This window comes from Lactuca saligna, chromosome 4 (assembly GCF_052625555.1).
Source record: "Lactuca saligna cultivar CGN05327 chromosome 4, ASM5262555v1, whole genome shotgun sequence".
NCBI lineage: Eukaryota > Viridiplantae > Streptophyta > Magnoliopsida > Asterales > Asteraceae > Lactuca > Lactuca saligna.
In genome coordinates, this window is record NC_136420.1 from 37,348,947 (window position 1) to 37,373,671 (window position 24,725).

General features: G+C 32.1%; 1 protein-coding gene across 1 annotated transcript; it reads left to right on the forward strand.

Annotated features, from left to right (window-relative positions):
• The first annotated feature begins 3,018 nt into the window (after window positions 1–3,018).
• LOC145041620 (uncharacterized) lies at window positions 3,019–6,704 on the forward strand. The gene is made up of 11 exons (XM_078989754.1): window positions 3,019–3,171; window positions 3,248–3,629; window positions 3,867–4,044; window positions 4,120–4,169; window positions 4,279–4,371; window positions 4,476–4,564; window positions 4,654–4,732; window positions 4,825–4,907; window positions 4,980–5,058; window positions 5,159–6,186; window positions 6,294–6,704. The coding sequence occupies exons 1-11, from the start codon at window positions 3,140–3,142 to the stop codon at window positions 6,427–6,429; spliced, it is 2,229 nt and encodes a 742-aa protein (XP_078845880.1). The 5' UTR covers window positions 3,019–3,139; the 3' UTR covers window positions 6,430–6,704.
• The last annotated feature ends 18,021 nt before the right edge of the window (window positions 6,705–24,725 follow it).

Below are 24,725 nucleotides of genomic sequence, written 5' to 3' on the forward strand. Positions count from 1 at the left end.
CCAGTATATTTTTTACTTTTACTTTGGTTCTTTGGAATGATTTCCTTACACATCCTTGCATTATGAGTTGTGCTATGACATCTACTACACCTTCATATTTTTGGTTCCTCACCTTGAGAGGGAATACGATTGGTGTTTTTTAGTCTAACGACTTGACGTATTTCCATTACAGGAGGGTTAAAAACCATAAGGTCATCCGGAACCTCCCAATCACTAAGTTCTGAAAGAGGGTATACGGCCTGCTCGTATGTTCTTCGATATGTTTCAATTTTATAAGCATCTATAGCCATATGCCCATAGTGATTCGTTTTCAAGCGCGTTAAAACGATTATCACATGACCACATGGCAACCAGTTAGTTGCCAATATTTGCAAGAACAAGTCTTTTTCCTCACATTCACTATGCCACCACTTTTGAACTCATGCACTTGATATCTTGTATTGTCAACACCGGATACCGACCATCCTTGAATCCCATTTTTATTTTTATAACCATATCTTTAGCCCACTTCGTAAGTATTGTTGTACTTTTTTCTGTTAAAACAAACATATACTATTATATATGCAATTTATCATATAATTTAAAATTAAACATAATCATACCTGCAACCATTCGCCGTTTGTAAAACCGTTTCTACATAAGTGCGCGAAAGAACTCAAGAAGTGGTAATATAGGCAACTTCCTTGCTTTATTTGATACAACATTCATGGACTTCACACTATTTGAGGTCATATGATCATACCTCGTGGTAGAGCAATACGCTCTGGTCCGTTTCTCACGTGGATTATGTTTCTTCAGATTGTGAAAATAAACTGGAAGTTTTGAGAAACTTTCTTTGGGAGTCCCCATCATTAATCCTAGAGCAAATTCCCTATCATGCCACGCTTGTGAACAACTCATATTTATTTGTAACAAAACATTCATATCTCTAATTATAAAATTAGGCTTCCAAACTCTCAAACTTCTTTGACCCATAATGTCATGTATTATGGTTCCTACAACTTTGCTATTTGCTTGCCTATGATTTGGGTGTATAAGAAATGAAGAACATGTATGCTCGTCATTAAACATCTTAATTTCAAATATTTATGTTCCTTTAATGAGAGATGCGTATAATCGCCAATGATAGTTTTCTTGCATACAAACAACCTGGTACCGAGATTTTGAAGATTTTTCAACCTTTATCTAAAAATTTTCTCTAACGACTTTAAATTTAACAGCAAATGCTATCTCTTTTTTGGTGTTATAGGTTTGATTGACAATTAATTTATCATTCGGCCCTAAACAGTGAAATGGTCTAGGTTCAAAATTAGGTTATGGACAATCAATAATAGAAGGAATATAATACCAATGATTAAAAGCAGTTTTCCGTTGCGTGTACTCATCATCCGACCACCCTTTATTTGATTTTTCCTCACATATTCGATCATCAATGTCAGGAACTTCTCCAAACTCGAACAAAATTTGACGTTGTAATTCAGTCATGCCCACTTTTGCTTCTTTATGATTATCTGATACAAAAGTATCATTATCAGATATAAATTTATCTGTAACCGATTTTTTTTCATAACCACTGGCACTTCATTTCCTCTTCCCCTTTGAACGGTTTCCATCACATTGGCTTTCTCTATGACCTCTATTAGTTTTTGTTGGATTAAATTGGTTGTTAACCAGTGCTTATTCTTCAGCTTCTTCACCTACCACCATTAAATACAAATGCACCATCTTCTTTGATTAAAGTTTTTGTGATTCGATTTGAATGAATGAAGTTTATTTTAAAGTATGTTTTATTATGAAAGTTATATGTTTATGTTTTCTAAAATATGTTTTGTAACCTACTTAAAGTATGTTTATTATTCAGAATACCGGTGTGTGTAATTTTATAAAAAACATAGAATATTTGTATAATTTTTATTAAACACACAACTTTTTAAACGGACAATTAAATAAGAAAAAGGAAAAACGAAAACATTTTTTTTACATAATAATCACATAATACCTTATGTGATTAAAAAAAAATATATTAATAAATGAAAAAAAAACCCCGACAAAAACGAAAATATAAATAAATAAATAAACCAATGTCCACAAAGGTGTTCATGGTTCCTCAGAAGCGTTTATGGTTCCACAGAACTCTTTCTGCGGAACCTGTAATCATTTTTCGAATTCCTCATTTTCGTTGTTATTTTTTTTCAAAGTAACCCTAAATTTTGGTCATTTGCCAAATAAACTCAAAAAACATTAACTTTGAAACAAATTTGTAAAACAAAAAAGTTTCAACCAATTTTATAATCAAATCAAAATCATAATAAAAATTTAAAATTTAGTTTAAAATGGCAAAATTAAAATTTGATATGCTATACCTGCCATAACAAGATAAATATCAAGAAAATATAAAGGGGTATTTGAGATTACTTTTTAAGTATAAAAAATTATTTTTGTATTTTTTTTTGACTTTAGCTTTTTTAAAAGAAAAAAAAATCAAAAGTCATTTTTAAAAAATATTTAGGTTGTATTTCTTAACTTTTAAATATAGTCTAGTTTTTAAAATGCTCACAATTACAAAAAAAAGTCATATTTTTGAAAATTCATATTTTATTCTCTATAAAAAGTTATTTTAAAAGAATTTTTGTATTTCTCAAATATCTTTTGATATTTTTTGACTTTTAGAAAAATTAAAAACTAAAAAATCATTTTAAAAGTAATCCAAACACCTTCTAAATATATTACTTTTTATATAACAAATTAAATTTATTGACAACTTAAATATAATCAAGATAGTTAATCTCCCGAAAAGATTCTTAAGTTCTTAACTAACCCTATAAGTAAGTAAAAACTATCAATGAAAGCTCATATTTGGTTGCTTTAGTAATTACATTGTAATCTAAGGGTGGAATTGTGGTCAAAGTAAACTACGAAGGTGATCTTACATAATTATCCCAAAGAACCAACGGCGTCGTATCAATCGTCTTCTTCTTTATCCTATTCATAAATTCACCCACTAATGGGAACTGTACATCGCCTTTTCTCCCCCAAATTTATTTTCAATTAATATTTTCTTTTTCTAAAAAATCAAAATCGCCCTAAACCTTTAAAACCTCAAAAAATTCTCACCAAAAAAACCCCAAATTCGTATATCATGGCCTTTCATGTCGCATGTCCAATTACATGGTACTACTCTCTATCTCTCTACCTCGTACCTCTCTTATTTTCTCACTCTAAATCCCTCTCTTTCTTTCGATTTCAGCCGACGAATCTGTAACTGTAAGCTGGGGTTTCCATCGGAGCTACGGAGCGAGAAGGGGCAGATTGAGTTCTTGGAGGCAGCGTCTAGGGTTGATGCGATTTTTAAGAATCCGTCGTTGATTTATGGTAAACCGAAGTCGGTTCAGGTTCTTGTACCGAAGGTAGTTGTTGCATCTCCACCCCCTCTTCCTCTTCCTCCTCCGATCCAGGCGATTGTGACTCCTAATGCTTCTGCGATTGTGGATGTGGGTGGGGTTGGGGATGCGGCGGAGGAGCTGTTGTCCGCTCAGACTAAGCGTGCGGCGATGCAGAAGAAGGCTGCTGCTGCATCTGTGGCGGCGGAAGATTTTGCTCGTAGATTTGAATCTGGGGATATGGCTGAGGTAAGTTCTCTTTTGAATTTGAGTTCTGGTGATCATTGTTGCAAAATGTGGTTGTATTGACTACTGAGCCAGACAAAAGCTTCCGTTTTCTGTAATTTGGTAATTGTATGGGTTTTCAAATAGAGTCATTTAATAATCAGATGCAGCGATTGATCTGCTGAGGCCATGAATCAAGCTGTGTTACATGTTTCTACACTGAATCAGCATTAATTGATGTTGTGCACATGTTTTATGCAGGGAGTCGCTAAAGATCTTGCTGCAGATGAACAAGGCCTCTCAAATGCCAAAGTTATGTGTCGCCTCTGTTTCTCAGGTGAAAACGAAGGAAGTGAGAGAGCTAGAAAGATGCTACCATGTAAAACTTGTAACAAGAAATATCACAGAAGCTGTGTGAAGTCTTGGGCTCAAAATAGAGGTACAATCTCCTGTTGCTACTTGCTAACATGTTTCATAATTCTTGAATCTTGATAACTTAGGGTTTTTATATCAGATCTGTTTCACTGGAGTTCTTGGGCTTGCCCTTCATGTCGTACATGTGAGGTATATATTTTCAGTCGATCCTATTTTTTTTTTCATTCATGCTATTGATATAAATCATATAATCATAGAATCATATAAATATACATTTTTCTTTTTAATAAAAAACCAGGTATGCAGAAGGACTGGTGACCCAAACAAGCTTATGTTTTGCAAAAGGTGTGATGGGGCACATCACTGTTATTGTCAGCAACCTCCACACAAGGTAAATTGTAATTTGTAAAAAGTAAAAAACTTTAATTTCCTACATTGAACATCATGTTAGATTCACCATAATGTTATTTATATATATATATTTAAATTATGTAGAATGTTAGTAGTGGACCTTATTTGTGCCCTAAGCATACAAAGTGTCACAGCTGTGCATCCACAGTTCCAGGAAATGGTTTAAGTGTCAGGTATGCTTATTTTCACTTCTTACATTTAAATTTTTTAAAAAAGTACTTTTTAAAAAAATAAAATTAACCTTATATCCAACAATTTGCAGGTGGTTTTTAGGGTATACTTGTTGTGATGCTTGTGGGAGATTGTTTGTGAAAGGAAATTACTGCCCTGTTTGTTTAAAGGTATAACTTATATTTTATACTCTGAACATTTCACTTTATATAAACAAAGTTTTTTTTATATGTATATATTTTTATAATCATAATAATTTCAGGTGTATAGAGACTCAGAATCAACTCCCATGGTTTGTTGTGATATCTGTCAACGTTGGGTGCATTGTCACTGTGATGGAATTAGGTTTTCTTTTAACCCTTAATAAATGTCAATTTTCATTTAAAAAAAAATAAAAATTGGAAAATATTAATGCAGTGATGAAAAATATTTGCAATTCCAAGTGGACAATAACCTGCAGTATAGATGTGCTACATGTCGTGGAGAATGTTATCAGGTATGAATAGTTAATAAACAAACATGAGTTTTTACTTTTCACTACAAAATCTTGATAATTACGAAATTGCCCTTTTTGTTTCTGTTTTATGTTTTTTCAGGTCAGGGATCTGGAAGATGCTGTTCAGGAACTGTGGAGGAGGAGAGACAAAGCTGACCGGGAGCTGACCGCAAGTCTTCGGGCAGCTGCAGGGCTGCCCACTCAAGAAGAAATATTTTCAATTCAACCTTATTCAGATGATGAAGACAACAAACCTTCATCAAAGAATGAATTTGGGCGTTCATTAAAGTTTTCTCTCAAAGGGGTAGTTGATAAATCCCCTAAAAAGAATAAAGAATCTTTAAAAAAATCTGGAAACAAAAAATCTGTTCAGAAAAAGGGACTCCATGGACCTGTAATTGAAGGTCATAGTGATGCTCAATCTACTGGCTTCATCACAAGTGATAATAACAAAGATGAAGAGTTTGATGGTGTATGTTCGATAAATCATACAGGGGTAAAATCGGAAAGAAATGTTAATAGAGTGGACACCATGAATGAAAATGGAAAGCTTTCTAACAACACCAAGGGACCAAAACTTGTTATACATTTGGGTTCACGAAACAAAAGCATATCAAATTCTCCAAGATCTGATGCATCAAATTTACATAAAGATCAAGAGTTGTTAGCTTCTAATGGCGTTTCAGATCATCATCATCAACATCATGATTATCATGATCAAACAAAAGGATTGAAATTGAGAGGAAAAGAAGGAAACACAATCAAGATCAGAAAGTTGAATCCAGAAGTTTCGGTAGGTGGTAAAAAGAACACAGAGAGGGAGAGGGAGAGAGAGAGGGGGAGGGCCCCACATACATCAGAACTGAAGCCATTGTTGAGATTAAAGTTCAAGAATCCGTATTCTGAAAACCAGACTTCATGGGGTGCATCTGGTGAAGATGATAAAAGCTGTGTAAAGGGTCAAAGATCTAAAAGGAAAAGGCCATCATCATATGGGAAAGAAGATGAAGATGAAGATGATATGATGATGGATGATGACATCATGGATGCGAATTGGATCATTCAGAAATTGGGAAAAGATGCGATTGGGAAGAAGGTTGAAGTTCATCAGCCATTGAATAACACATGGTAAGTAATAAATAAATAAATACTATTGTGATTTGTGAATTATGATTTGTAATTAAAACATTTAAATTATAAAACTGTGATGATATATACATATATATTTTTCTCAGGCGTAAGGGTGTTGTGATTGAAGTGTTTGAAGGGACTTCTGTTGTGTCGGTTACTTTAGATGAAGGGAAGAAGACGAGTAATGTTGATCTTGAGAAACAAGGGATTCGGTTTGTTTCACAGAAGCAGAGAAGATGAGGTGGCATTGGGATTGATTTAGGTTTAGTTAAAACTTTAAAAGGAAGTTATTTAGATGGGTTAATTGGAGTATTTAAATCTCACAAGTTGTAGGATTTGTGGTTTATATATAATAGAGGGTCAGTGTGTGTAAGTTATGGTGTAGTTTTTGTAGTTTGTAACTGTGTTTGTTTTTTTGGAATGTGGTTGAGGATTACAAGATGGTGTATTTGGGTGTCGGATTTTATTCAAAATTCAAATGTTGTTTTCAAAATTTAAATTGTAGTTTGTAGCGATTGTTGAATTTTCAGAAAACCAGAGGTCTGTTTTTGAATTTTACTTCTAAATTTAAGGTGCACACATGGCTATTTCCTCTTGAAATAATTTTAGTTGGTTATAATAATGTTGTTTCCTCTTGAAATAATTTTAGTTGGTTATAATAATGTTGTGCAATATTGTTAGTTTTGATGAAAGTTTAAGAGTGTGACTTGTTTTACTTTGACTATATATATAAAATGTTATGTTGGGAGATTTTTTCTATTTAAACTTAAACTTCTGTCGTTTTTAATAACCCCTCTTATTTTCTTATTATTTCTTTTGTTTGGACGTTTTTTTCTTCTTCACAATAGACAAATTAAGACGGTTGGTTGTTCTTATGCTTTGTCAAAACATGTTGATTAAATACAACTATTAAATTCGTCTATGAGGTTCGTCCCTACTAACATTAGTCCTTATGTTTTTATTTTACAAAGGTGGTCTAAAATTACTATTTTACCATTAGTTTAATTTTTTATTTTATTTTCAGGTTTAATACATATTTTTAAAATTAAAACTAATTTTAATTACCCAATAATACACAAACCTTATCTCTAACCTACTAACACTAATTTGAAAAAACATTCATCACCACCAGCATCGTTGGCCACCGCCACTACCACCACCATAAGCTACCCTCTCTCTCTCTCTCTCTCTCTCTCCACACTTTGATCCTAATCAGAGATCCAATAGATTGACCGGAACCACCACCGTCGTCAACCCATAACCCTAACACAACTTGCCGCCTATATTCTCCCCATATCAAAACATCAGGTAGCTCGCTGCCTCTCCAAATCAAACCATCGCCGGCCTATGACCTTATCTTTGCGACGACCCCCTAGCCTTTGTTGAGCAAACCCTAGTCGCTATTGTTGATTTGGAGATTTACATGTGTGTGTGTGTGTTGATTTCCAGGTTTGTAGGTATCGATTTGAAAATCTAATGTGTGTGTGTGTGATGATTTCTAGATCTATTAGTATGTGTGTGTTGATTTCCAGATCTACTGGTGGTGGTAGTAGACGATGGTGACAAAGAATGGTGTGTGTTGTAACACCCGTTAATTCCACCTTTATCAGATGCACCAGATGCTGCCACGTAGCAGCTGGAGAAGCCTCAACCCCAACAACCACTGATGACATCGTCATTCATTCCTTGCTAATTCCAATCAAAGTCTCTCAACCTACGAGATTTTAGTCCCTCATGATTTGATTTCTTCGTTCTTTTAGTATCGTTAGCAAAGCGCTGAAGTGCTGAAGTATCTTTCCAGAAGAAGGATTAAGCGTCGAAATCACGCCCTCAAATCTTCCACATTAAAAGATTAAAATGTCTACCTTGTATAGTGAGGTACTGTTTAATGTATATGGACATTTGTGTGAATCAAGATTTGGTGGAATAAATTAAAGGATAAATAATTGATAGTATATAAATAAATAATTTGTGGTTATATTGCGATAGAGTGTATATAATTAGTTAGTGCTTATACGTAATTTTTTTTAAATATTTACTTTTGTAAGTTTGTTTACACTCCATTTGGTGCTTTCTCTCTTTTCTGTAAGGGAAAATGACTCTTGAGGGTAATTAACTTTTGCGTTTGTACTCATTTGGTCCCTTTTTTTTTTGTATTCAATATACCATTGAACTTGTTGTTGGTGTTTACCATAACCCTTTTGACCGGCTTTTGACCTGTGATAGCCGGTCAAAGGGTTATGGTGAACACAAACAACAAGTTCGATGGTATATTGAGTACAAAAAAAAAGGAAAGGGACCAAATGAGAACAAACGCAAGAGTTGGTTACCCTCCTGATTCATTTTCCCTTTACTCATTTACAACAAATCTCACATCATCTCCTACTGATATTAATGACTTTATGAGATTCATTCTTGCTTCTCTTCAAAACATAACCTACGAAAGGACATTATTCATACATGTACAACTTTATAATGCACTTGAATATTTATTAGGGGAATCTTGACTAAGCAGACGCATTTCATGACTACATTTACATTTTCAATCAAATGATTTATCGTATCATGGATTCTAGACAAGTCTACAAACGAGTGGAACCACAAGTGCTATGATTTTGAGTTTACTTAGCTTTAAGATCGAACTCATGGGATAAGATGTTGGATAAGGTGTCTAAGTCCATAACTTATTTGGTATATACTTGATCCGACCCGGCATGGTCCATTTGGGTTGCACTTCACCCGAACTATTTATGGATAATTTTATAAGAGTTATACACATATGATTATTAATATATTATAAGTTATAATATATTAATATGAAGTCATGTTATTTAATTAGTCTTAGTCTTAAATTAATTATGAATTAATTTAGAGATTAAAAGGAAGACTAATTAGATTGTGGGCTATTGGTTTTATATGGTGTGGGCTAACACTCATTTGTTAATGGGCTAGACTTGTATGGAAGTTCATGGATGATCCATGGAGCTTTTAACCCATGGATCCTTGGAAAAGGAAAGGTCATGGGTTATTAGGGTTTCACCCTAACCATGCACACTATATAAGCATGCTTATGTTGCATGAAATAGCCACTAGTGTGTGTGTTTGTGTGTGGCTGAAATTATAGTGTGTATACACTCTCTCAAAGTTTTCCAAGTGTTTGTGGTGATTTGTGATTCCATTTGAGGCATTCACACTATTAGTGCTTGGCCCTCAAACTCCTTAAGAATCAAACTCATCAAAAAGGTATGTAATCTCATCTAATTCTTTTATGTTTAAAAGTACCCCATGCCATGTTAGATAGGTTATGAACCTTGGAAAATTATTATTTTTCATGTATTTAGACAAACATAGATCCAAGGTTTATTAGGGTTGCATGCACACTTAGGAAGTGTTAGATTGCTCAAAACCCAACATAAGATACAACATCAATATGTATAATATTATGGTGATGTGTCTACAAAAGCAACATGATATTGTACATATTGATGTTATATCTTATCCCATGAGTTCGATCTTAAAGCTAAGTAAACTCAAAAATCACAGCACTTGTGATTCCACTCGTTTGTAGACTTGTCTAGAATCCATGATACGATAAATCATTTGTTTGCAAATGTAAATGTAGTCATGAAATGCGCCTACTTAGTCAAGATTCCCCTAATAAATATTCAAGTGCATTACAAAGTTGTACATGCATGAATAATGTCCTTTCGTGAGTTATGTTTTGAAGAGAAGCAAGAATGAATATCATAAAGTCATTAATATCAGTAGGAGATGATGTGAGATTTGTTGTAAATGAGTAAAGGGAAAATGAATCAGGAGGGTAACCAACTCTTGTGTTTGTTCTCATTTGGTCCCTTTCCTTTTTTTTGTACTCAATATACCATCGAACTTGTTGTTTGTGTTCACTATAACCCTTTGACCGACTATCACTGGTCAAAAGCCGGTCAAAAGGGCTATGGTAAACACCAACAACAAGTTCGATGGTATATTGAATACAAAAAAAAAAAGGGACCAAATGAGTACAAACGCAAAAGTTAATTACCCTCAAGAGTCATTTTCCCTTTCTGTAATGCTCTGTGTAGCTATATCTATGACACACCTCCATCAAAAGCCACAATGATGATGTTCACGAATGAGATGTAATGAACCAACCGAACACGAACGAGGGTTGTTTATGTTCATTCTTTTAACTTAGCCGAATAAACGAACCAATACAAACAGATAAATGAACGAGTTTTCTTATTCATGCTTATTTGATTAACAAATTATATTGTTCATGTTCGTTCGTTTATGTTTGTGAACATGTCAAACGAACGAAGATAAACAAAAATAATTGAACATTTATCAAAATAAACAAACATATAATATAGTAATGTAATCAAACACAATTGAACATATATAAACATAAAATGAACAAAAACATAAACGAACATAATTGAATGAACAAGATCATTGTTCATATTCGTTCGTTTAACTAAACTAATAAGAATTTTTATTCACGTTCTCATGTATCAAATAAACGAGCATAGACGAATATTTCGTCGAATGATTCACAGACAGCTCGTAACTTTCAATTCATTTACGATCATATTCACATAAAAAAAATATCACATCATTTATACACCTCCATACGTCCCACGTAAGACCCACTCTACATGGTATAATTCTATTTATTCTTCTCAATTAAGTCTTTATCATGGTGGGGATGGGTTTGATTTTTATTACAATATGCCTGCCAATGATAAATACAAATTTATAAAAATGAGACGTATACGGTTTTCTTACAAGAAATTGAAATAAGTCACAATTATTGAAAAAAGGCAAAATGTTATTTCTTGATTTCTTTCTTATATTTTATTCACAGAGATGATTTGGTTTTCCGTAGATAATCTTATTCCGTTTCAAGGATCATTTTTTTTCACTAATTATATCCTTAATAATTACTTTTTTGGTGGTTTGGTTTTTCGTAGATAACCTTATTCCTTTTCAATGATCATTTTCTTCACTAATTATATCTTTAATAATTACTTTTTTGATATTAATATAATATATAATCTACTCCTAAACTAACACCTAAATCCATCTATGTCCACAACGAGATTTAAACTCTCGACTTCAAGGAAAGAGGACATTACCTAATACCGCTGGGCTAGAAGCCCTTTAGTGTATCACTTTAACTAATCATTATTTTTTTGGGTATAACTATATGCACCACCATCATTAGGCTATCTAGAATGGGTGCCAAAAAGACGCATGAGAGTGGAGTTGGATAGTCAAGTTATGCATAAACACCGTTTTGGTGTCCGGTGATTTGACTGTGATGGGGTTGCTAAGACGAACGGAGACGACGAATAGTAAGCAAACGCATTACACGGTCCATTTTTGACCATTTTCTTTTCTTTTTCTTTTTACCGTTGGACCCAAAAATATTATTTAATTTTCAATTTTAAAAACACAAACTACAACTATAATACCATTTTTTTTCTAGACATTTCACACTACAAACACAAACAACTTCTTTCTCTTTTCTTATTTTTTTTTCTTCGATCCAAATTAAAATACCTCACCCACTCCAAATGATTAATTTGCAAATCTTAGTTAAATGCAATTGATAACATCTTCAATCCAACAACAACCTCGCTATTTGGAATGTTTTATGTTTTTTTAGTAATTTAGGTTTTAATTTTTTAAGTAATTTAGGATTTTAATTTATGTCTTTTAATTAATGTAATGTGTTTTAAATTAATGTAAAATACTTATTTACATTTTAAATTATCTTTTTTTTTATTTAATCTAATGTTAAAAGAATAAATAAATAAGAAATAGATCAATATTGTAGAGTTGTAACAATTTCTAAAAGTTAATGTTTTGGTAGTAAGCTTATAGTGGAGCCGAGTGAGTTGGCATCATTTTTTTAGTGGGTTTGTGATGACCACTTCTTATAGTCTTACTAATTGTATACATCATTTTAATAATTCAGTTATTTTTTTGTCTTTAGTCTATTTTGTTTTTTTTATTAATATTATTTAGTTTATTTGGTTTACTACTTTTATTATTAAAAAAATATTATAAATAACAATAATATAAATAATAATATTAAAGCAAAATTTGTTTTTATTTATCATCGAATATAGTAACAAATTTAATATTATAATTGTGTGGTGCATTATACGTATTATGCGGAACATAAATTTACAACACTATACATGGTTTCTCGTCTAGCAGAACGTTCTGATATGTATGAACGATTTATACAAGGTTTCCCTTAAATTTCACACTATTCATATGTTATTTTTCCAGCTATCAATGTGTTATTTTTTTGGGATAATATCATAAAAACCCTAAGTTTGACAGAAAATGTCGGTTTTACCCTTCGGCAGATTTTTGGTTCATTTATACCGCAAACTTGCCATTTTTTTGTTGGTTTTGCCCTTGTTACCTGCAATAGCAGGTTTCCAGGTTATTATGAATTATTTTTTGCAAAAAAACCCTTAAGTTTCAAATATTTTGCAAAAAAACCCTTAAGATTATAAACATATAAAATATAAATATATATTCAAAATTTTATAAAACTAAATAGTTTTCTACTGAAACATATTTTTAGCTTTATGTACGGTAAATTTTATATTTGTTTAATATAAAGTTTTTATATTTAAATTTTAAAAAAGTTACCTAGTTTTATCAAAATTTAAATATTTATTAATTAATACTAAAACTTTTCAAAGTAACATTAAAAAACGTCTGTTAGCTAATAATAATATAATATTAGTGACATTCAATTAATTTTTTCAAAAGAAAAATAAAAATATTTTATATGTTTAAAAGGTTTGAATTTCAGAAATAATAAACTATCATATTTTATATAAAAATAAATATATTTATATAATAAATTAGACAAATATATTTATATTTTATATGTTTAAAATGTTTATATTTATTTTTGATGTTTAACATGTTTATGATATTTTTATAAAAAATATGATAATATTATTATGTATTTAAACATATAAAAAATACGATATGTTAGTATTTCTGAAATACAAACCTTTTAAACATATAAAATATTTTTATTTACCTTTTAAAAAAATTAATTGAATGTACATGATACCATATTATTCATAATAACTATTTTAGCATAATTACTTATTAACTAACAAATGTTTTTTAATTTTGTTTTGAAAAGTTGAAGTATTAATTAAGAAATATATTCAAATTTTGTTAAAACTAGGTAAGTTTTTTAAAATTTAAATATAAAACGTTTATATCAAACAAATATAAAAGTTACCGTATGTAAAGCTAAAAATATATTTCAGTAGAAAACTATTTAGTTTTATAAAATTTTGAATATATATTTATATTTTATATGTTTATAATCTTAAGGGTTTTTTTGCAAAATATTTGTAAACTTAAGGGTTTTTTTGCAAAAAAATAATTCATAATAACCTGGAAACCTGCTATTGCAGGTAACAAGGGCAAAACCAACAAAAAAATGACAAATTTGCGGTATAAACGAACCAAAAATCTGCCGAAGGGTAAAACCGACATTTTCTGCCAAACTTAAGGCTTTTTATGACATTATCCCTATTTTTTTCGTTCATTATTCATATGTTATTTTTCGTTCGGAGTATAGTTGTATTGTTTTTTCTGTTTGGGCTATTTTTCTGTAGGATAATCCCTATGTTATTTTTGTTGTTTACTCTATTCCTGTGTAATTTTTGTTCGGATTATCTTTGTGTTATTTTTTTCGTTCCGATTATTCACGTGTCATTTTTTTTTCGTTCCAACTATAGTTGTGTTATTTTTTTGGTACTATTATTGTGTTATTTTTTGTGTTGTATAAAGAGTTGTTCCGATTTATACAGTCGTTCGAATAATTAACAAACATTCAAATAATTGACAAACTTTCAAATTATTATAAATATTAATTCTTGTTTCCAACTATCGTAGTATATAGAAACCCTATAGACAATGTGTATATCGTTTTGACTACCATTGTATTATTTTTTCGTTCCGACTATCTCTATATTATTTTTTTTTTCGTACGAACTATCCATATATTATTTTTTTTGTTCGTACTATTTTAGGTTATTTTTTTTCGTTAGAACTATTATTGTGTTATTTTTTCGTTCAAACTATCAATGTGTAATTTTTTCCGGTTGGATTATCCTTATGTTATATTTTCGTTTGGATTATCCTTCTGCGATTTTCTCATTTGAACTATCCTTTTATTATTTTTTCGGACTATCTATGTATTGTTCACTATTTTTTTTTACAAAAATCACAACAGAAAAATAATACGAATAGTTCGAACAAAAAATAACACAAAGATATTCCGAACGGAAAAAGTAACACATTGATAGTTTGAACGAAAAAATAACACAAAGATAGTCCGAAAATGAAAAAAATAACACATAGATAGTTTGAACGGAAAAAAAAACACAGAGATAACCGAAACGAAAAAACAACATTTAGATAGTCCGAACGGAAAAAAACAAAAGTAGTTTGAACGGCAAAAATAACATAGGAATGGTTTGACAAAATAATAATAATAATAATAACTCAATAATATTCCAAACAGAAAAAATAACATAAGCATAGTCCAAAGAAAAAATAACATATGAATAATCTGAATGAAAAAATAACACTACGATAGTAGGAAAAATAAAATATGAATTTTCTTAATTGTAGGGAAAACCCTGTATATAGCATATATACAGATCGAAACGTTCTTCTAGATAAGAAATATTATATAATGCTCGACTAAATGCTTATATTCCGCATAATAAACATAATGCACCATACAATACAAGGTTTCAGTCGATCACACATCAGAACGTTCTGTTAGATGAGAAAATTTGTATATTGCCTATATACATATCCGATGATAAATAAAAACAAATTTTGCTTTTTTTTTATTATTATTATTATTATTATTATTATTATTATTATTATTATTTATATCATTGTTATTTATAATATTTTAATAATAATAATAATAATAATAATAATAATAATAATAATAATAATAATAAATCTAAGAAATTAAATAATATTAATTAAAAAAAGACGATAAAAGACAAAAATAAACTAGAGTAAAAAACTCAACAAAAATTTAAAAAGAATGATACAGATAAATAAGTTTATGGACGGGTGTGCATATATAAATACCTTTATACTCACCTCATTGATTTGATATTCTGTTTTTGTTTTATATTTAAAAATTTATTATCTTTTTGAATCTTTTTTTCTTTTCATTTAATACTTTTATTAAATATACACTATTATTATTATGGTTCTTATTACTATGAAAACTATTTTATTTCTTTTGTTCGTTCGATTATTCGTATTATCTCTTTATTAAATACATATCATTATTATGGTTATTATTCTGTTTCTTTGTTCGTTATTATCGTATTATCTATGCATTATTTTTTATAGCGGCTTTCGTATCATACCCATTATTTGTACTTTTTAATAATTTTATTAAATACACATTATTATTATATTATTATAACTATTAATTTTTTATGTTCGTTCGAACTATTTTGTTCATATTATCTATGTTATTTTTTTCATTTGGACTATAAAATAAGTAAATGAATAATAACTTATTTATTAATAATCTGGTACATTAACAGTGTATATCAATTCAATGTAACTGATATATAGACATGGATATTTGAAGATGCAATTCACTTTTACTGAAGGACACCAATAACAATATTACATTGTTATCAATGACATTAATATTTGATATAAGGACATCGATATTTGAAGAGACAATTCACTATGACTATTGAGATTGATATCTGATATAAGCATATCAATATCTGGAACGACGTTGATATCTAATATAAGGACATCGATATCCGAAGAAGCATTGATATCTGATATAAGAATATCGATATCCGAAGAAGCGTTGATATCTTATATAAGAACATCGATATCTAAAGAGGCAATTCACTATTACCAAAGACCTTGATATCAATTCAATGTAATTGATATAAGGACATTGATATCTATAAGTACATCGATATATGATATAAGGACATCAATATTTGATATGAGGACATCAATATCTAAAATAAGGATAATGAGAATTCACTAGTATTCAGGACATATATATATATATATATATATATATATATATATATATATATATATATATATATATATATATATATGTGTGTGTGTGTGTGTGTGTGTGTGTGCGCGCGCGTGTGTGTGTGCGACATAAGGAATAAATGAAGGACAACGATAATTGTAACATCCGGAAATTTAAGACTGTGTTCTTAAGTTAATTAAGTAATAAATGAAAAATGATTTATATAAATAAATCATTAATGAATAATCATATCATTCTTGGATATAAATTTTAGAAAGTAAAATGTAAAAATGATAATGCTTTAAAGTTTAAGGGTAAAAAGCATCAATTTGCAAAAGATGGTTTGACCAAAGTTGACTCCATAAATGGGTCTACGAATTATTGTCAAAATAAGATGGAAAGGAACAAATATTTCATTAAATAAAGCAAGAAAGATAGAAAAAAATGTTGAATGGGGACTCTTAATGGGAATTTTGGAAAGTTGAGGGATTAAATGTGTAAAACTGAGGGAAATAAGAGAAGTCTTCACTTGTGCAGCCATATGAACGAAAATTTGAGCTTGTCCCAAAAGTGGCGATTTCATACCTCATTCACAATTAGGGTTCAAACTAAACAAGTATTGATGCATTGGAACAAGGAGCGATCGAAACTGGGGTTTACAAGGTATAAAATCTCTCCCTCTTGCTCCATTTTCGATTTTAAGGTTTGGGTAAAACCCCAATTGCGTTTTTTAGTTCAAATAAATGGTTAGGGTTTAGGTTTCTAATATTTATTGAGTGGTTTTTATGGTTCCAATCTCAATCCAATAACTATATTGGTGATTGGATGCATTGGAATACGGAGCGATCGAAACTGGGGTTTACAAGGTATAAAATCTCTCCCTCTTGCTCCATTTTCGATTTTAAGGTTTGGGTAAAACCCCAATTGCGTTTTTTAGTTCAAATAAATGGTCAGGGTTTTGGTTTCTAATATCCATTGAGTGGTTTTGATGGTTCTAATCTTAATCCAATCACTATATTGGTGAACTTGATGATTTTGGTGAAAACCCACATGAACCCTAGAAATCCAAATTTGGGATTTCTTTTTTATATGTTAAATTGGAATGAATCATATGACCATGATGTTGTTTAATGACCATGAATCCAAATGGTATACTCAAACACATCCATGATGGCAGAATCATGGATAAGCTTGGGTTGAAATGGACTTGGAGACAATATGGTGAAATCAATGGAATCCTTTGTAGTTGAGCAATTGATGAGTAAATGAATTTCATAATCATGAATAGATACTCTTGGAATGGTTTGAATTCAAAACATAGGGTGTTGCTTGTGTAATGCCCAGTTCCTAGTATGTATTAAATTCCAAGTATTATTGTATTTTACCCTGGGACTCGACAAGTTGAAGGTCCAACTCATCGAGTAGGCTCGACTTTGCATGCGGATTTTAAGTGACCTACTCGACGAGTCGGGAGACCGACTTGACAAGTAGGATTTGTCTGAGTAAAACCCTAAATTTGAGGGTTTGCACCCTATTTAAACAACTTATCTCCTCCTATATCAGCCTCCATCATCTCTCACACTTTCAGAAGACCTTAAACTGAAACCATAGCCTTGTTTGAGTGCTCTTAAGCCATTTTTGTGCATTTTTGGTGGTTGTGAAGCTTGAGAAGAAGAAAAGAGCTTGGGAGTTCAAGTTAAAGCTAGAAGATCCAGAGATTGTGTTCCATTTCCAGCTCATTTAAGGTAAAAAAGCTTCAGTCTTGACTTTCCATGTGTTTAATCAACTTTAGGGCTTGGATTTTGGTATCTTTAGGGCATTTCTAAGCCATTTTTGGGTTGTGAGGTGTAATGTGGAGATATGGCTTCAGATCTTGGACTTTGGAAGGTTCTCATGGCATAAAGGTGCCAACTCTATGGCTATGAGAGCCCCATGCATCTTGTAGGTCTCATTTTTAGTGCTTTTGGGCTTAAAGACCCATGCATGGACGTAAAGTTCGTAACTTTACGTGTTATATCGAACCTAGGAGGTCAGATCTACCCTTTGGATGAGATGAGCTCAACAGAAATCGAGTTTATGGACATGGACTTTAGGAGACTCGATGAGTCATTCTTAGGACTCGGCAAGTCGAGCGTTGGTTCCCCAACCTTTTGTTTCGGAGGAATCTGGATGAGTCTAGAAGGGGGACTCACCAAAGATGGACGTGATTATAGGCCTGGAAATCATGGGACTCGATGAGTGTATGAACAAACTCGGCGAATCCAATCCAATCTCCCAAACCATGAAGATGGACTCGACGAGTTGTTCATACAACTTGGCGAGTCATAGACTAAACACATTCTTATGAGGGAGATGAACTGACGAATTCAAGGGGAACTCGGTGAGTCGGTTGAAGATGGTCCCGGTTTTATGGTTGAAGGAGGACCTGTTGAGTTGTTGCTAGACTCGAAGAGTGGAGTCGGGGTTGGATAATTTTGAAGGAGTAGGGACACGATGAGTTGGTAGACCAACTCGGCGAGTCAAGTCAAATGGAGGTTGACTTTGACCAAAGTTGACTTTGACCAAGATTTGGGTTGACCCCTAGGGTTGTGAGTACAAATTGATAACTTAGTAGAGTTATCGTGTAGGGATTGAGGAGTCGAGGAAAGTTGATTTTCATGTCGGGGATAGCACAGACACTACGTGACATTGATGTGAGTTACCTTCTAGTAGAAGTAGGTCTAAGGCACCAATGTTGACCCACTAGTAGTTGATTATAGCTGAGATGATTGTCTTTGTGATAATTGTTTTGTTTGCTATTACTTGATGTGTTCTATGTGCCAATATGTTATGTTCTATGTGATAGTGGTATTAGGAGGGGAATAGTCCCCCGATCGGTTGTTAGGACCGAAGGGTATGTCGGACACCCCATATATGTATGACAACATGTTTATGATATGTTATTATTGTTGGATTAATGTCTAAGTCCATAACTATAATTGGTAAGACTTGACCCGACCCAGCATGGTCCATTTGGGTTGCATGACATCATGCACTTGGATAGACTATAATGAGAGAAATAAGACACTTATGGTTATTAATATATTATAAGTTCTAGTATATTAATAATAAGAATAATAAGATTATTTAATTAGTATTGATCAAAAATTAATCTAGGATTAATTAAGTGATCAAAAGAAGACTAATTAAATATATGGGTTGATTGTACAAATCATCCATACTTATATAGTGGGCTAATGCTCCATGGATTATCTAGTTGGGCCAAAATCCATATGATGCTCCATGGATGCTCCATGGTGTATTTGAACCCATGGATCCAAGGAAATGGAAAGTCATGACAATTAGGGTTTACCCTAATTGTATAACTATATAAACATCTTATTCTTGATCAAAATCGGCCACTAGTGAGAGTAAGAAAGGGCTAGCCGATTTTCATGAAGTGTAGAATTCTCTCAAGTTATTCCAAGTGTATTTGGTGTTGTGTGAACCATTTGAGGTGTCGCACTTGGGGCACTAGGCACTCAAGCTTCATGAAGACATTCTACATCAAAGAGGTATGTATTCTATCTTGTTATATTGATAGTTTTGTATGTTAGATTAGGATAATACCTTGGATGTTCATATTTGCATGTATAATAGAGAAAACATAGATCCAAGGTATTTAGGGTTGCATGTACACTTAGGAGTGTTAGAATGCTCAAAACCCTACAGTGGTATCAGAGCCTAGGCTTGTTTTCTTGTTATACCTGCAATAGAAGCTGAAAAAACGAATTTGTTGCTGTCTGATCATCAGACTCGGCGAGTCCATCAGGAGACTCGGCGAGTCCATGCCTAAAATGTGATCAATTCAATCCAACTCGCCGAGTTGGTTCATGCACTCGACGAGTTGGACCCCCAGACAACATATTTTCGAGGTTTTTGGCTAGAAATGGACTAGGAACATTACCCTAAGTTGTTTTTGAACTTATAAACATGTTTTTTAATGTGGTAATGTTCATGCTAATCCATTTTCAAAGATAATTGTCAATAGATTCATGTTTTGTATTAGTTTAAGGTTTAGACTAATTACATGAAAAAGTTTGATTTGAATTATCTTGTTCTTATGAGTTGCTTAGATTAATAGAAAAGTTAATTGAAATAGTTGCTTTCAATCCATTTTTAATCTAAGAGTTGAGTATAAAATGTGTTTGTGTAACTTGTCCTCAAGTTACATGAAGAGTCACACTAAAGACCCATAAAACTCATAAAAGTTGGTAATGGTTACAAAATGAAGAGTCTTGTGTCATTGAATATTTTTTTATGACTCCATAACTTGTCCTCAAGTTATGGAAGTTCAAGAGTCACTTTATTAAAGAGTAAAAGTGTAACCTTAATTAATTCCATAAGTTATAAAAATAAAGAAAATTTAATTCTTTTATTAGTTTAAAGTCTTCCATAAGTTATGGAACTTGAAGAGTTTTTTGGATTAAAACTACTTTAAACACATAAGTTATGGAATTAATTAGTTTTGAATAGTTTCAAAACTTGCCCTCAAGTTTTGGAATTTGTAAAGTTTTCTCTTATGAATACTTTAATTCCAAGTTAGCCCTTAGAATTTTAAAAGTTAAAATTCAACCCTTATACTTTATAATATTATAAGTTAATAATATATACATGTATAAGAGTAAAGTCGATCTTACCGCTAGTACGCTTCATTCACGAAGCCGGTCTTTAAGGTGGGTATAAGGTTGTTACCTATAAAATGGCAACTTAATGGGTGTCTACTCTCACCCACCGCTTGCTTGACTGGTGGAGGGTCGTTAGCCGAACGGGTTTGACTGGACTATAATCCTCCCTTCATTAAAAGTATTAATGATAAATACTAAGTAACTAAACTCTTAATAATTCCCAATCTTAGTTACTTAGGAAAATGTGAATAAGGTGCTAATCCATGAAATTACACTTTACACTTTGTCTAAGTCGTTAGTGGAGCGTGTGTGGTTAACCGGCACACTAACTTGGACTTAACAAGGTAGGTAAAGGGTGACTTAATATTTATCATAGTATCGATGGAGCGTGTGTGGTTAACCGGCACATCGATTGAGGGGTAATTTATTAAGGGTACCAAGTAATTTGCATGGTTACTTCACACCTTGTTTTGTGATCCTCGGCATCCCAGTCACAAAACCTGAAGGGCACACTCGAGATTGAAACATGCCATTGAACAGTTCAATGAATCTCAAAAGATCTAGGAGTTTCAAAACCAATTAAAACCTAATAATACATTTCGTTTATCTTGGTGGAAATTGGTGAATCGTCATTCACCTACCTTCAAATTTTTTATAGCTTGGATTACGACATACCTCTTCTAAGTTATAAAATAGTTTGTTGGGTCCTAGCCTTAATATTTCATATTGGATGTCGTATTAAGGACTTAAGATCAATTATCTTGAATATCTCCCAAAACATGTCTGGTTTAGACATTTATGATCTTCCCAAATCTCTTGAAACAAGCTTTCCTAAATGAAGATGATGTCCCATGGAAATCATACTTCTTTCACCTCCTCCAATTATTCTCCCTAACCCAAAAGTTCTTGAAAAGTTTAAGGTCACTCGAGCCCCATTGGCAAGTAAAGGTCTAGGTGTGGTCACATCTTGGAGATGTAGTCACATATTGACAAGCCGGGAGAGTTGGGTGTCAAAGTCTAGAGAAAGTTGGTGGTTCAATCACTTTCTAAGTCACATAGTGAATTCTTTTGGAACACCTATGAAACAGACTATGACAAGACCCTTAATGATCTTATCTATTTGTTAAGATCAACTTCCTTAAAACTTGATGGACATTGACAATAGTGACACAGGAAATCCAGAAAAGCATTCTCTTCCCAATGGAAAGGGATCGGCCATAGTCAACTCGGTTGAACAAATGGTAAAGAGAAAAGCTAAGTCTGTGATAGTCCCTTGTACCATTATCAAAGGGTCCATATGTTTATAATGCCAAAGAAAGGGTCATTAGTTGCGAAGCTGCCAAACTTACCTAAGGATGTTAAAGTCAATAAGTTTGACTCTACTTCAGGTAAAGTCCACTATCTAACTCTGTTAAGTTTCTATTATGAGATTCTTGATACATGATGTGACTGGGTCACATGGTGATGTTTTAAGAATCAAAGAAAAGTGAAGAAACTTAAAGAAAGAATATGTTGAATCTGATCGCGTAGATGGATTTCTATCGCGTAGTTTGAAGATCGGATTCTTGAGCTACTTCTTAGGAGTTATGAGATATTGCTTAGGAATAGATAACAACAAGTTTTCATATGGATTGTAAGGATAAGTTTTTCCGCATAGTTTTAAAATAAAAGAAAATTTTTGATTTTATTTATTTTAAAATATCCTTACAATGGCATTTGAGGAAAAATTGTTGCTTATATGATTCCATTAAGAGCAAGAGTGGAAATATGAAATTGATTCTTTCATTTGTGGTAATGTCTAGATTTACCAAATAAGGAAAGATTCTCATCACCCAAGTTTCAATTGGACCGGAACTTGGAATCATGCAAGTTGTATAGCATGATGAATGAGAACCTTCAAGTATTAGAAAATTAAGACTAATTACTTGTTCACATGGATGTGTGAGTAATGTGAAGGACTAAGGGATTGAGTACACATTCTTGTGCACTGGTCAAGTCCACCACAAAAGATCGATAAGACTATTCGTCATAGTTTACTAAAGCTTAGTAAATATGGTTATACTTACAAGCTTAAGTGTAACTCTGAGACATTGGAAAAGGTTCCAATGTAAGGCAGAGCGAATAAGAAGAATCAAATTAGGCAGAAGGATAAAAGTTTCTCAAATCTGAAAAGATGGGAGAGTACTTTAGTATCAGTTTTTGTGATCATCTTAATGATTAAGAAACCATAGCACAATTAGTTCTCTAAGGAAATCTTAGTGCATTCTTATGACTAAGAAGAGGAACCTGAATTGTTGAAATGGTTAAATCAAGAAGATGAGTCATACTTCGTTCCAAAAACAATTTTGAGAGTCATACTCCAAGATTATAACTTGAGTGACATGTCTTAAAGAAGATTTAAAAACACAAGTCAAATGTAAGAGTAAAAGTTATCTACTCTTGGACATTTGAAATTGGTAAGTTGTGATGTTTTAGATAAAACAAAGACCAACTAAGGCCAATTGTGTGAAGTGTTTGTCTTGATTAGAATCTGCACTATCTCTTGGATGTTTGAAAAGGGAGTCTTATAGGTCAAGAGGACAGTGGGAGTCTTAAAGGTCTTGAAAGTCTCCAGAACTAATCAAGAATAGAACCTGAAGTTCTTCACTAGCACACGACTTGAGGTTTATAACCTATCGTGTTGACATATTTTGTGTCCATTCTAGTTAAAGTTGGCTTTGCATATGAGTTCTTAGAGTTCTCAATGTGTTGCACAACAACTTGGAAGCAATGGCAGGCCCTTGAGCTGCTAGGTGGCAAGAAGTTAAGATTGAGTTCAGGCCATATGAGTTTGGATTTGTCATTATCCTTGTCTTGTGACTATGGTTTTGACAATTCACATGGATAAGAACACATACACCATTAAATCTAAGTGTCATAAGGTTTCTCTTCGATTCATGAAAATGATGGTGAGGAAACACTTTCACTAAGTAGATTTTAGCTAGATAGCAATTGTGATATTTGGATTCTCAAAGTCGTTAGTGGAGCGTGTGTGGTTTACCAACACACTAACCTGGACTTGTGAGAAGTGGCAAAAAAGTCTAACCATTATGATTACGGCATCCCTCTTCATAATTGTTTAGACACACAAGTGTGCTATCTAAGGGAAGGTGTATGATTTTAATAAAGTTTTATCAAAACAATCTAGTATCAGAAATCTGAACTTTGGTAAGAAAGTCAGCTGATTTCTGAGTACATGTCAAAGCTAGTGGGAGCATAAGTGTTGTGCTAATAATTATGATAAGTATTGCAAGTTAGCAATGTTAATTATAGAAAACAAAAGGTTTCAATTGGGAAAAAAGTTGTTTTGCTATAATTAAGGGAGAGGAAATTATACTTCATCTCAAATCTATAAGCTTAGATCGTGAGGTTTTAATCATTTAGTCAAGGATATATATGAATTTCATGTTGGAATGGCTCAACATAAGGAAATTTTGTATATGGGTCCATTATTTGCGTTCCAAAATTCGATTATGATTACGGCATCCCTTTTCATAATCTGAATTATGAGAACTTGGCAAATAGAAATGGAAATGTTATAGCAAAAGATTGGTTTAGTCTTTATGTGAGACATCATGAATCGTGTCCCATATGCTTCGGATATAGGATCGATTACATGTGCTATATTCATCCTTTCTAAAATTTTCCAAATGCCTAGGGCATTAAGAAGGGAAAAGGTTTAGAACTGGATATGACTAAAAGGATTAAACAATTGTCGAGGACAA

Bases quoted from the DNA above. Each gene is read 5' to 3' on its own strand.
- LOC145041620 (XM_078989754.1), top strand. From the start codon at position 3,140: ATGGCCTTTCATGTCGCATGTCCAATTACATG. The intron at 3,172-3,247 runs GTACTACTCTCT...TTTCGATTTCAG, and splicing joins GTCGCATGTCCAATTACATG to CCGACGAATCTGTAACTGTA. The intron at 4,733-4,824 runs GTATAACTTATA...TAATAATTTCAG, and splicing joins ACTGCCCTGTTTGTTTAAAG to GTGTATAGAGACTCAGAATC.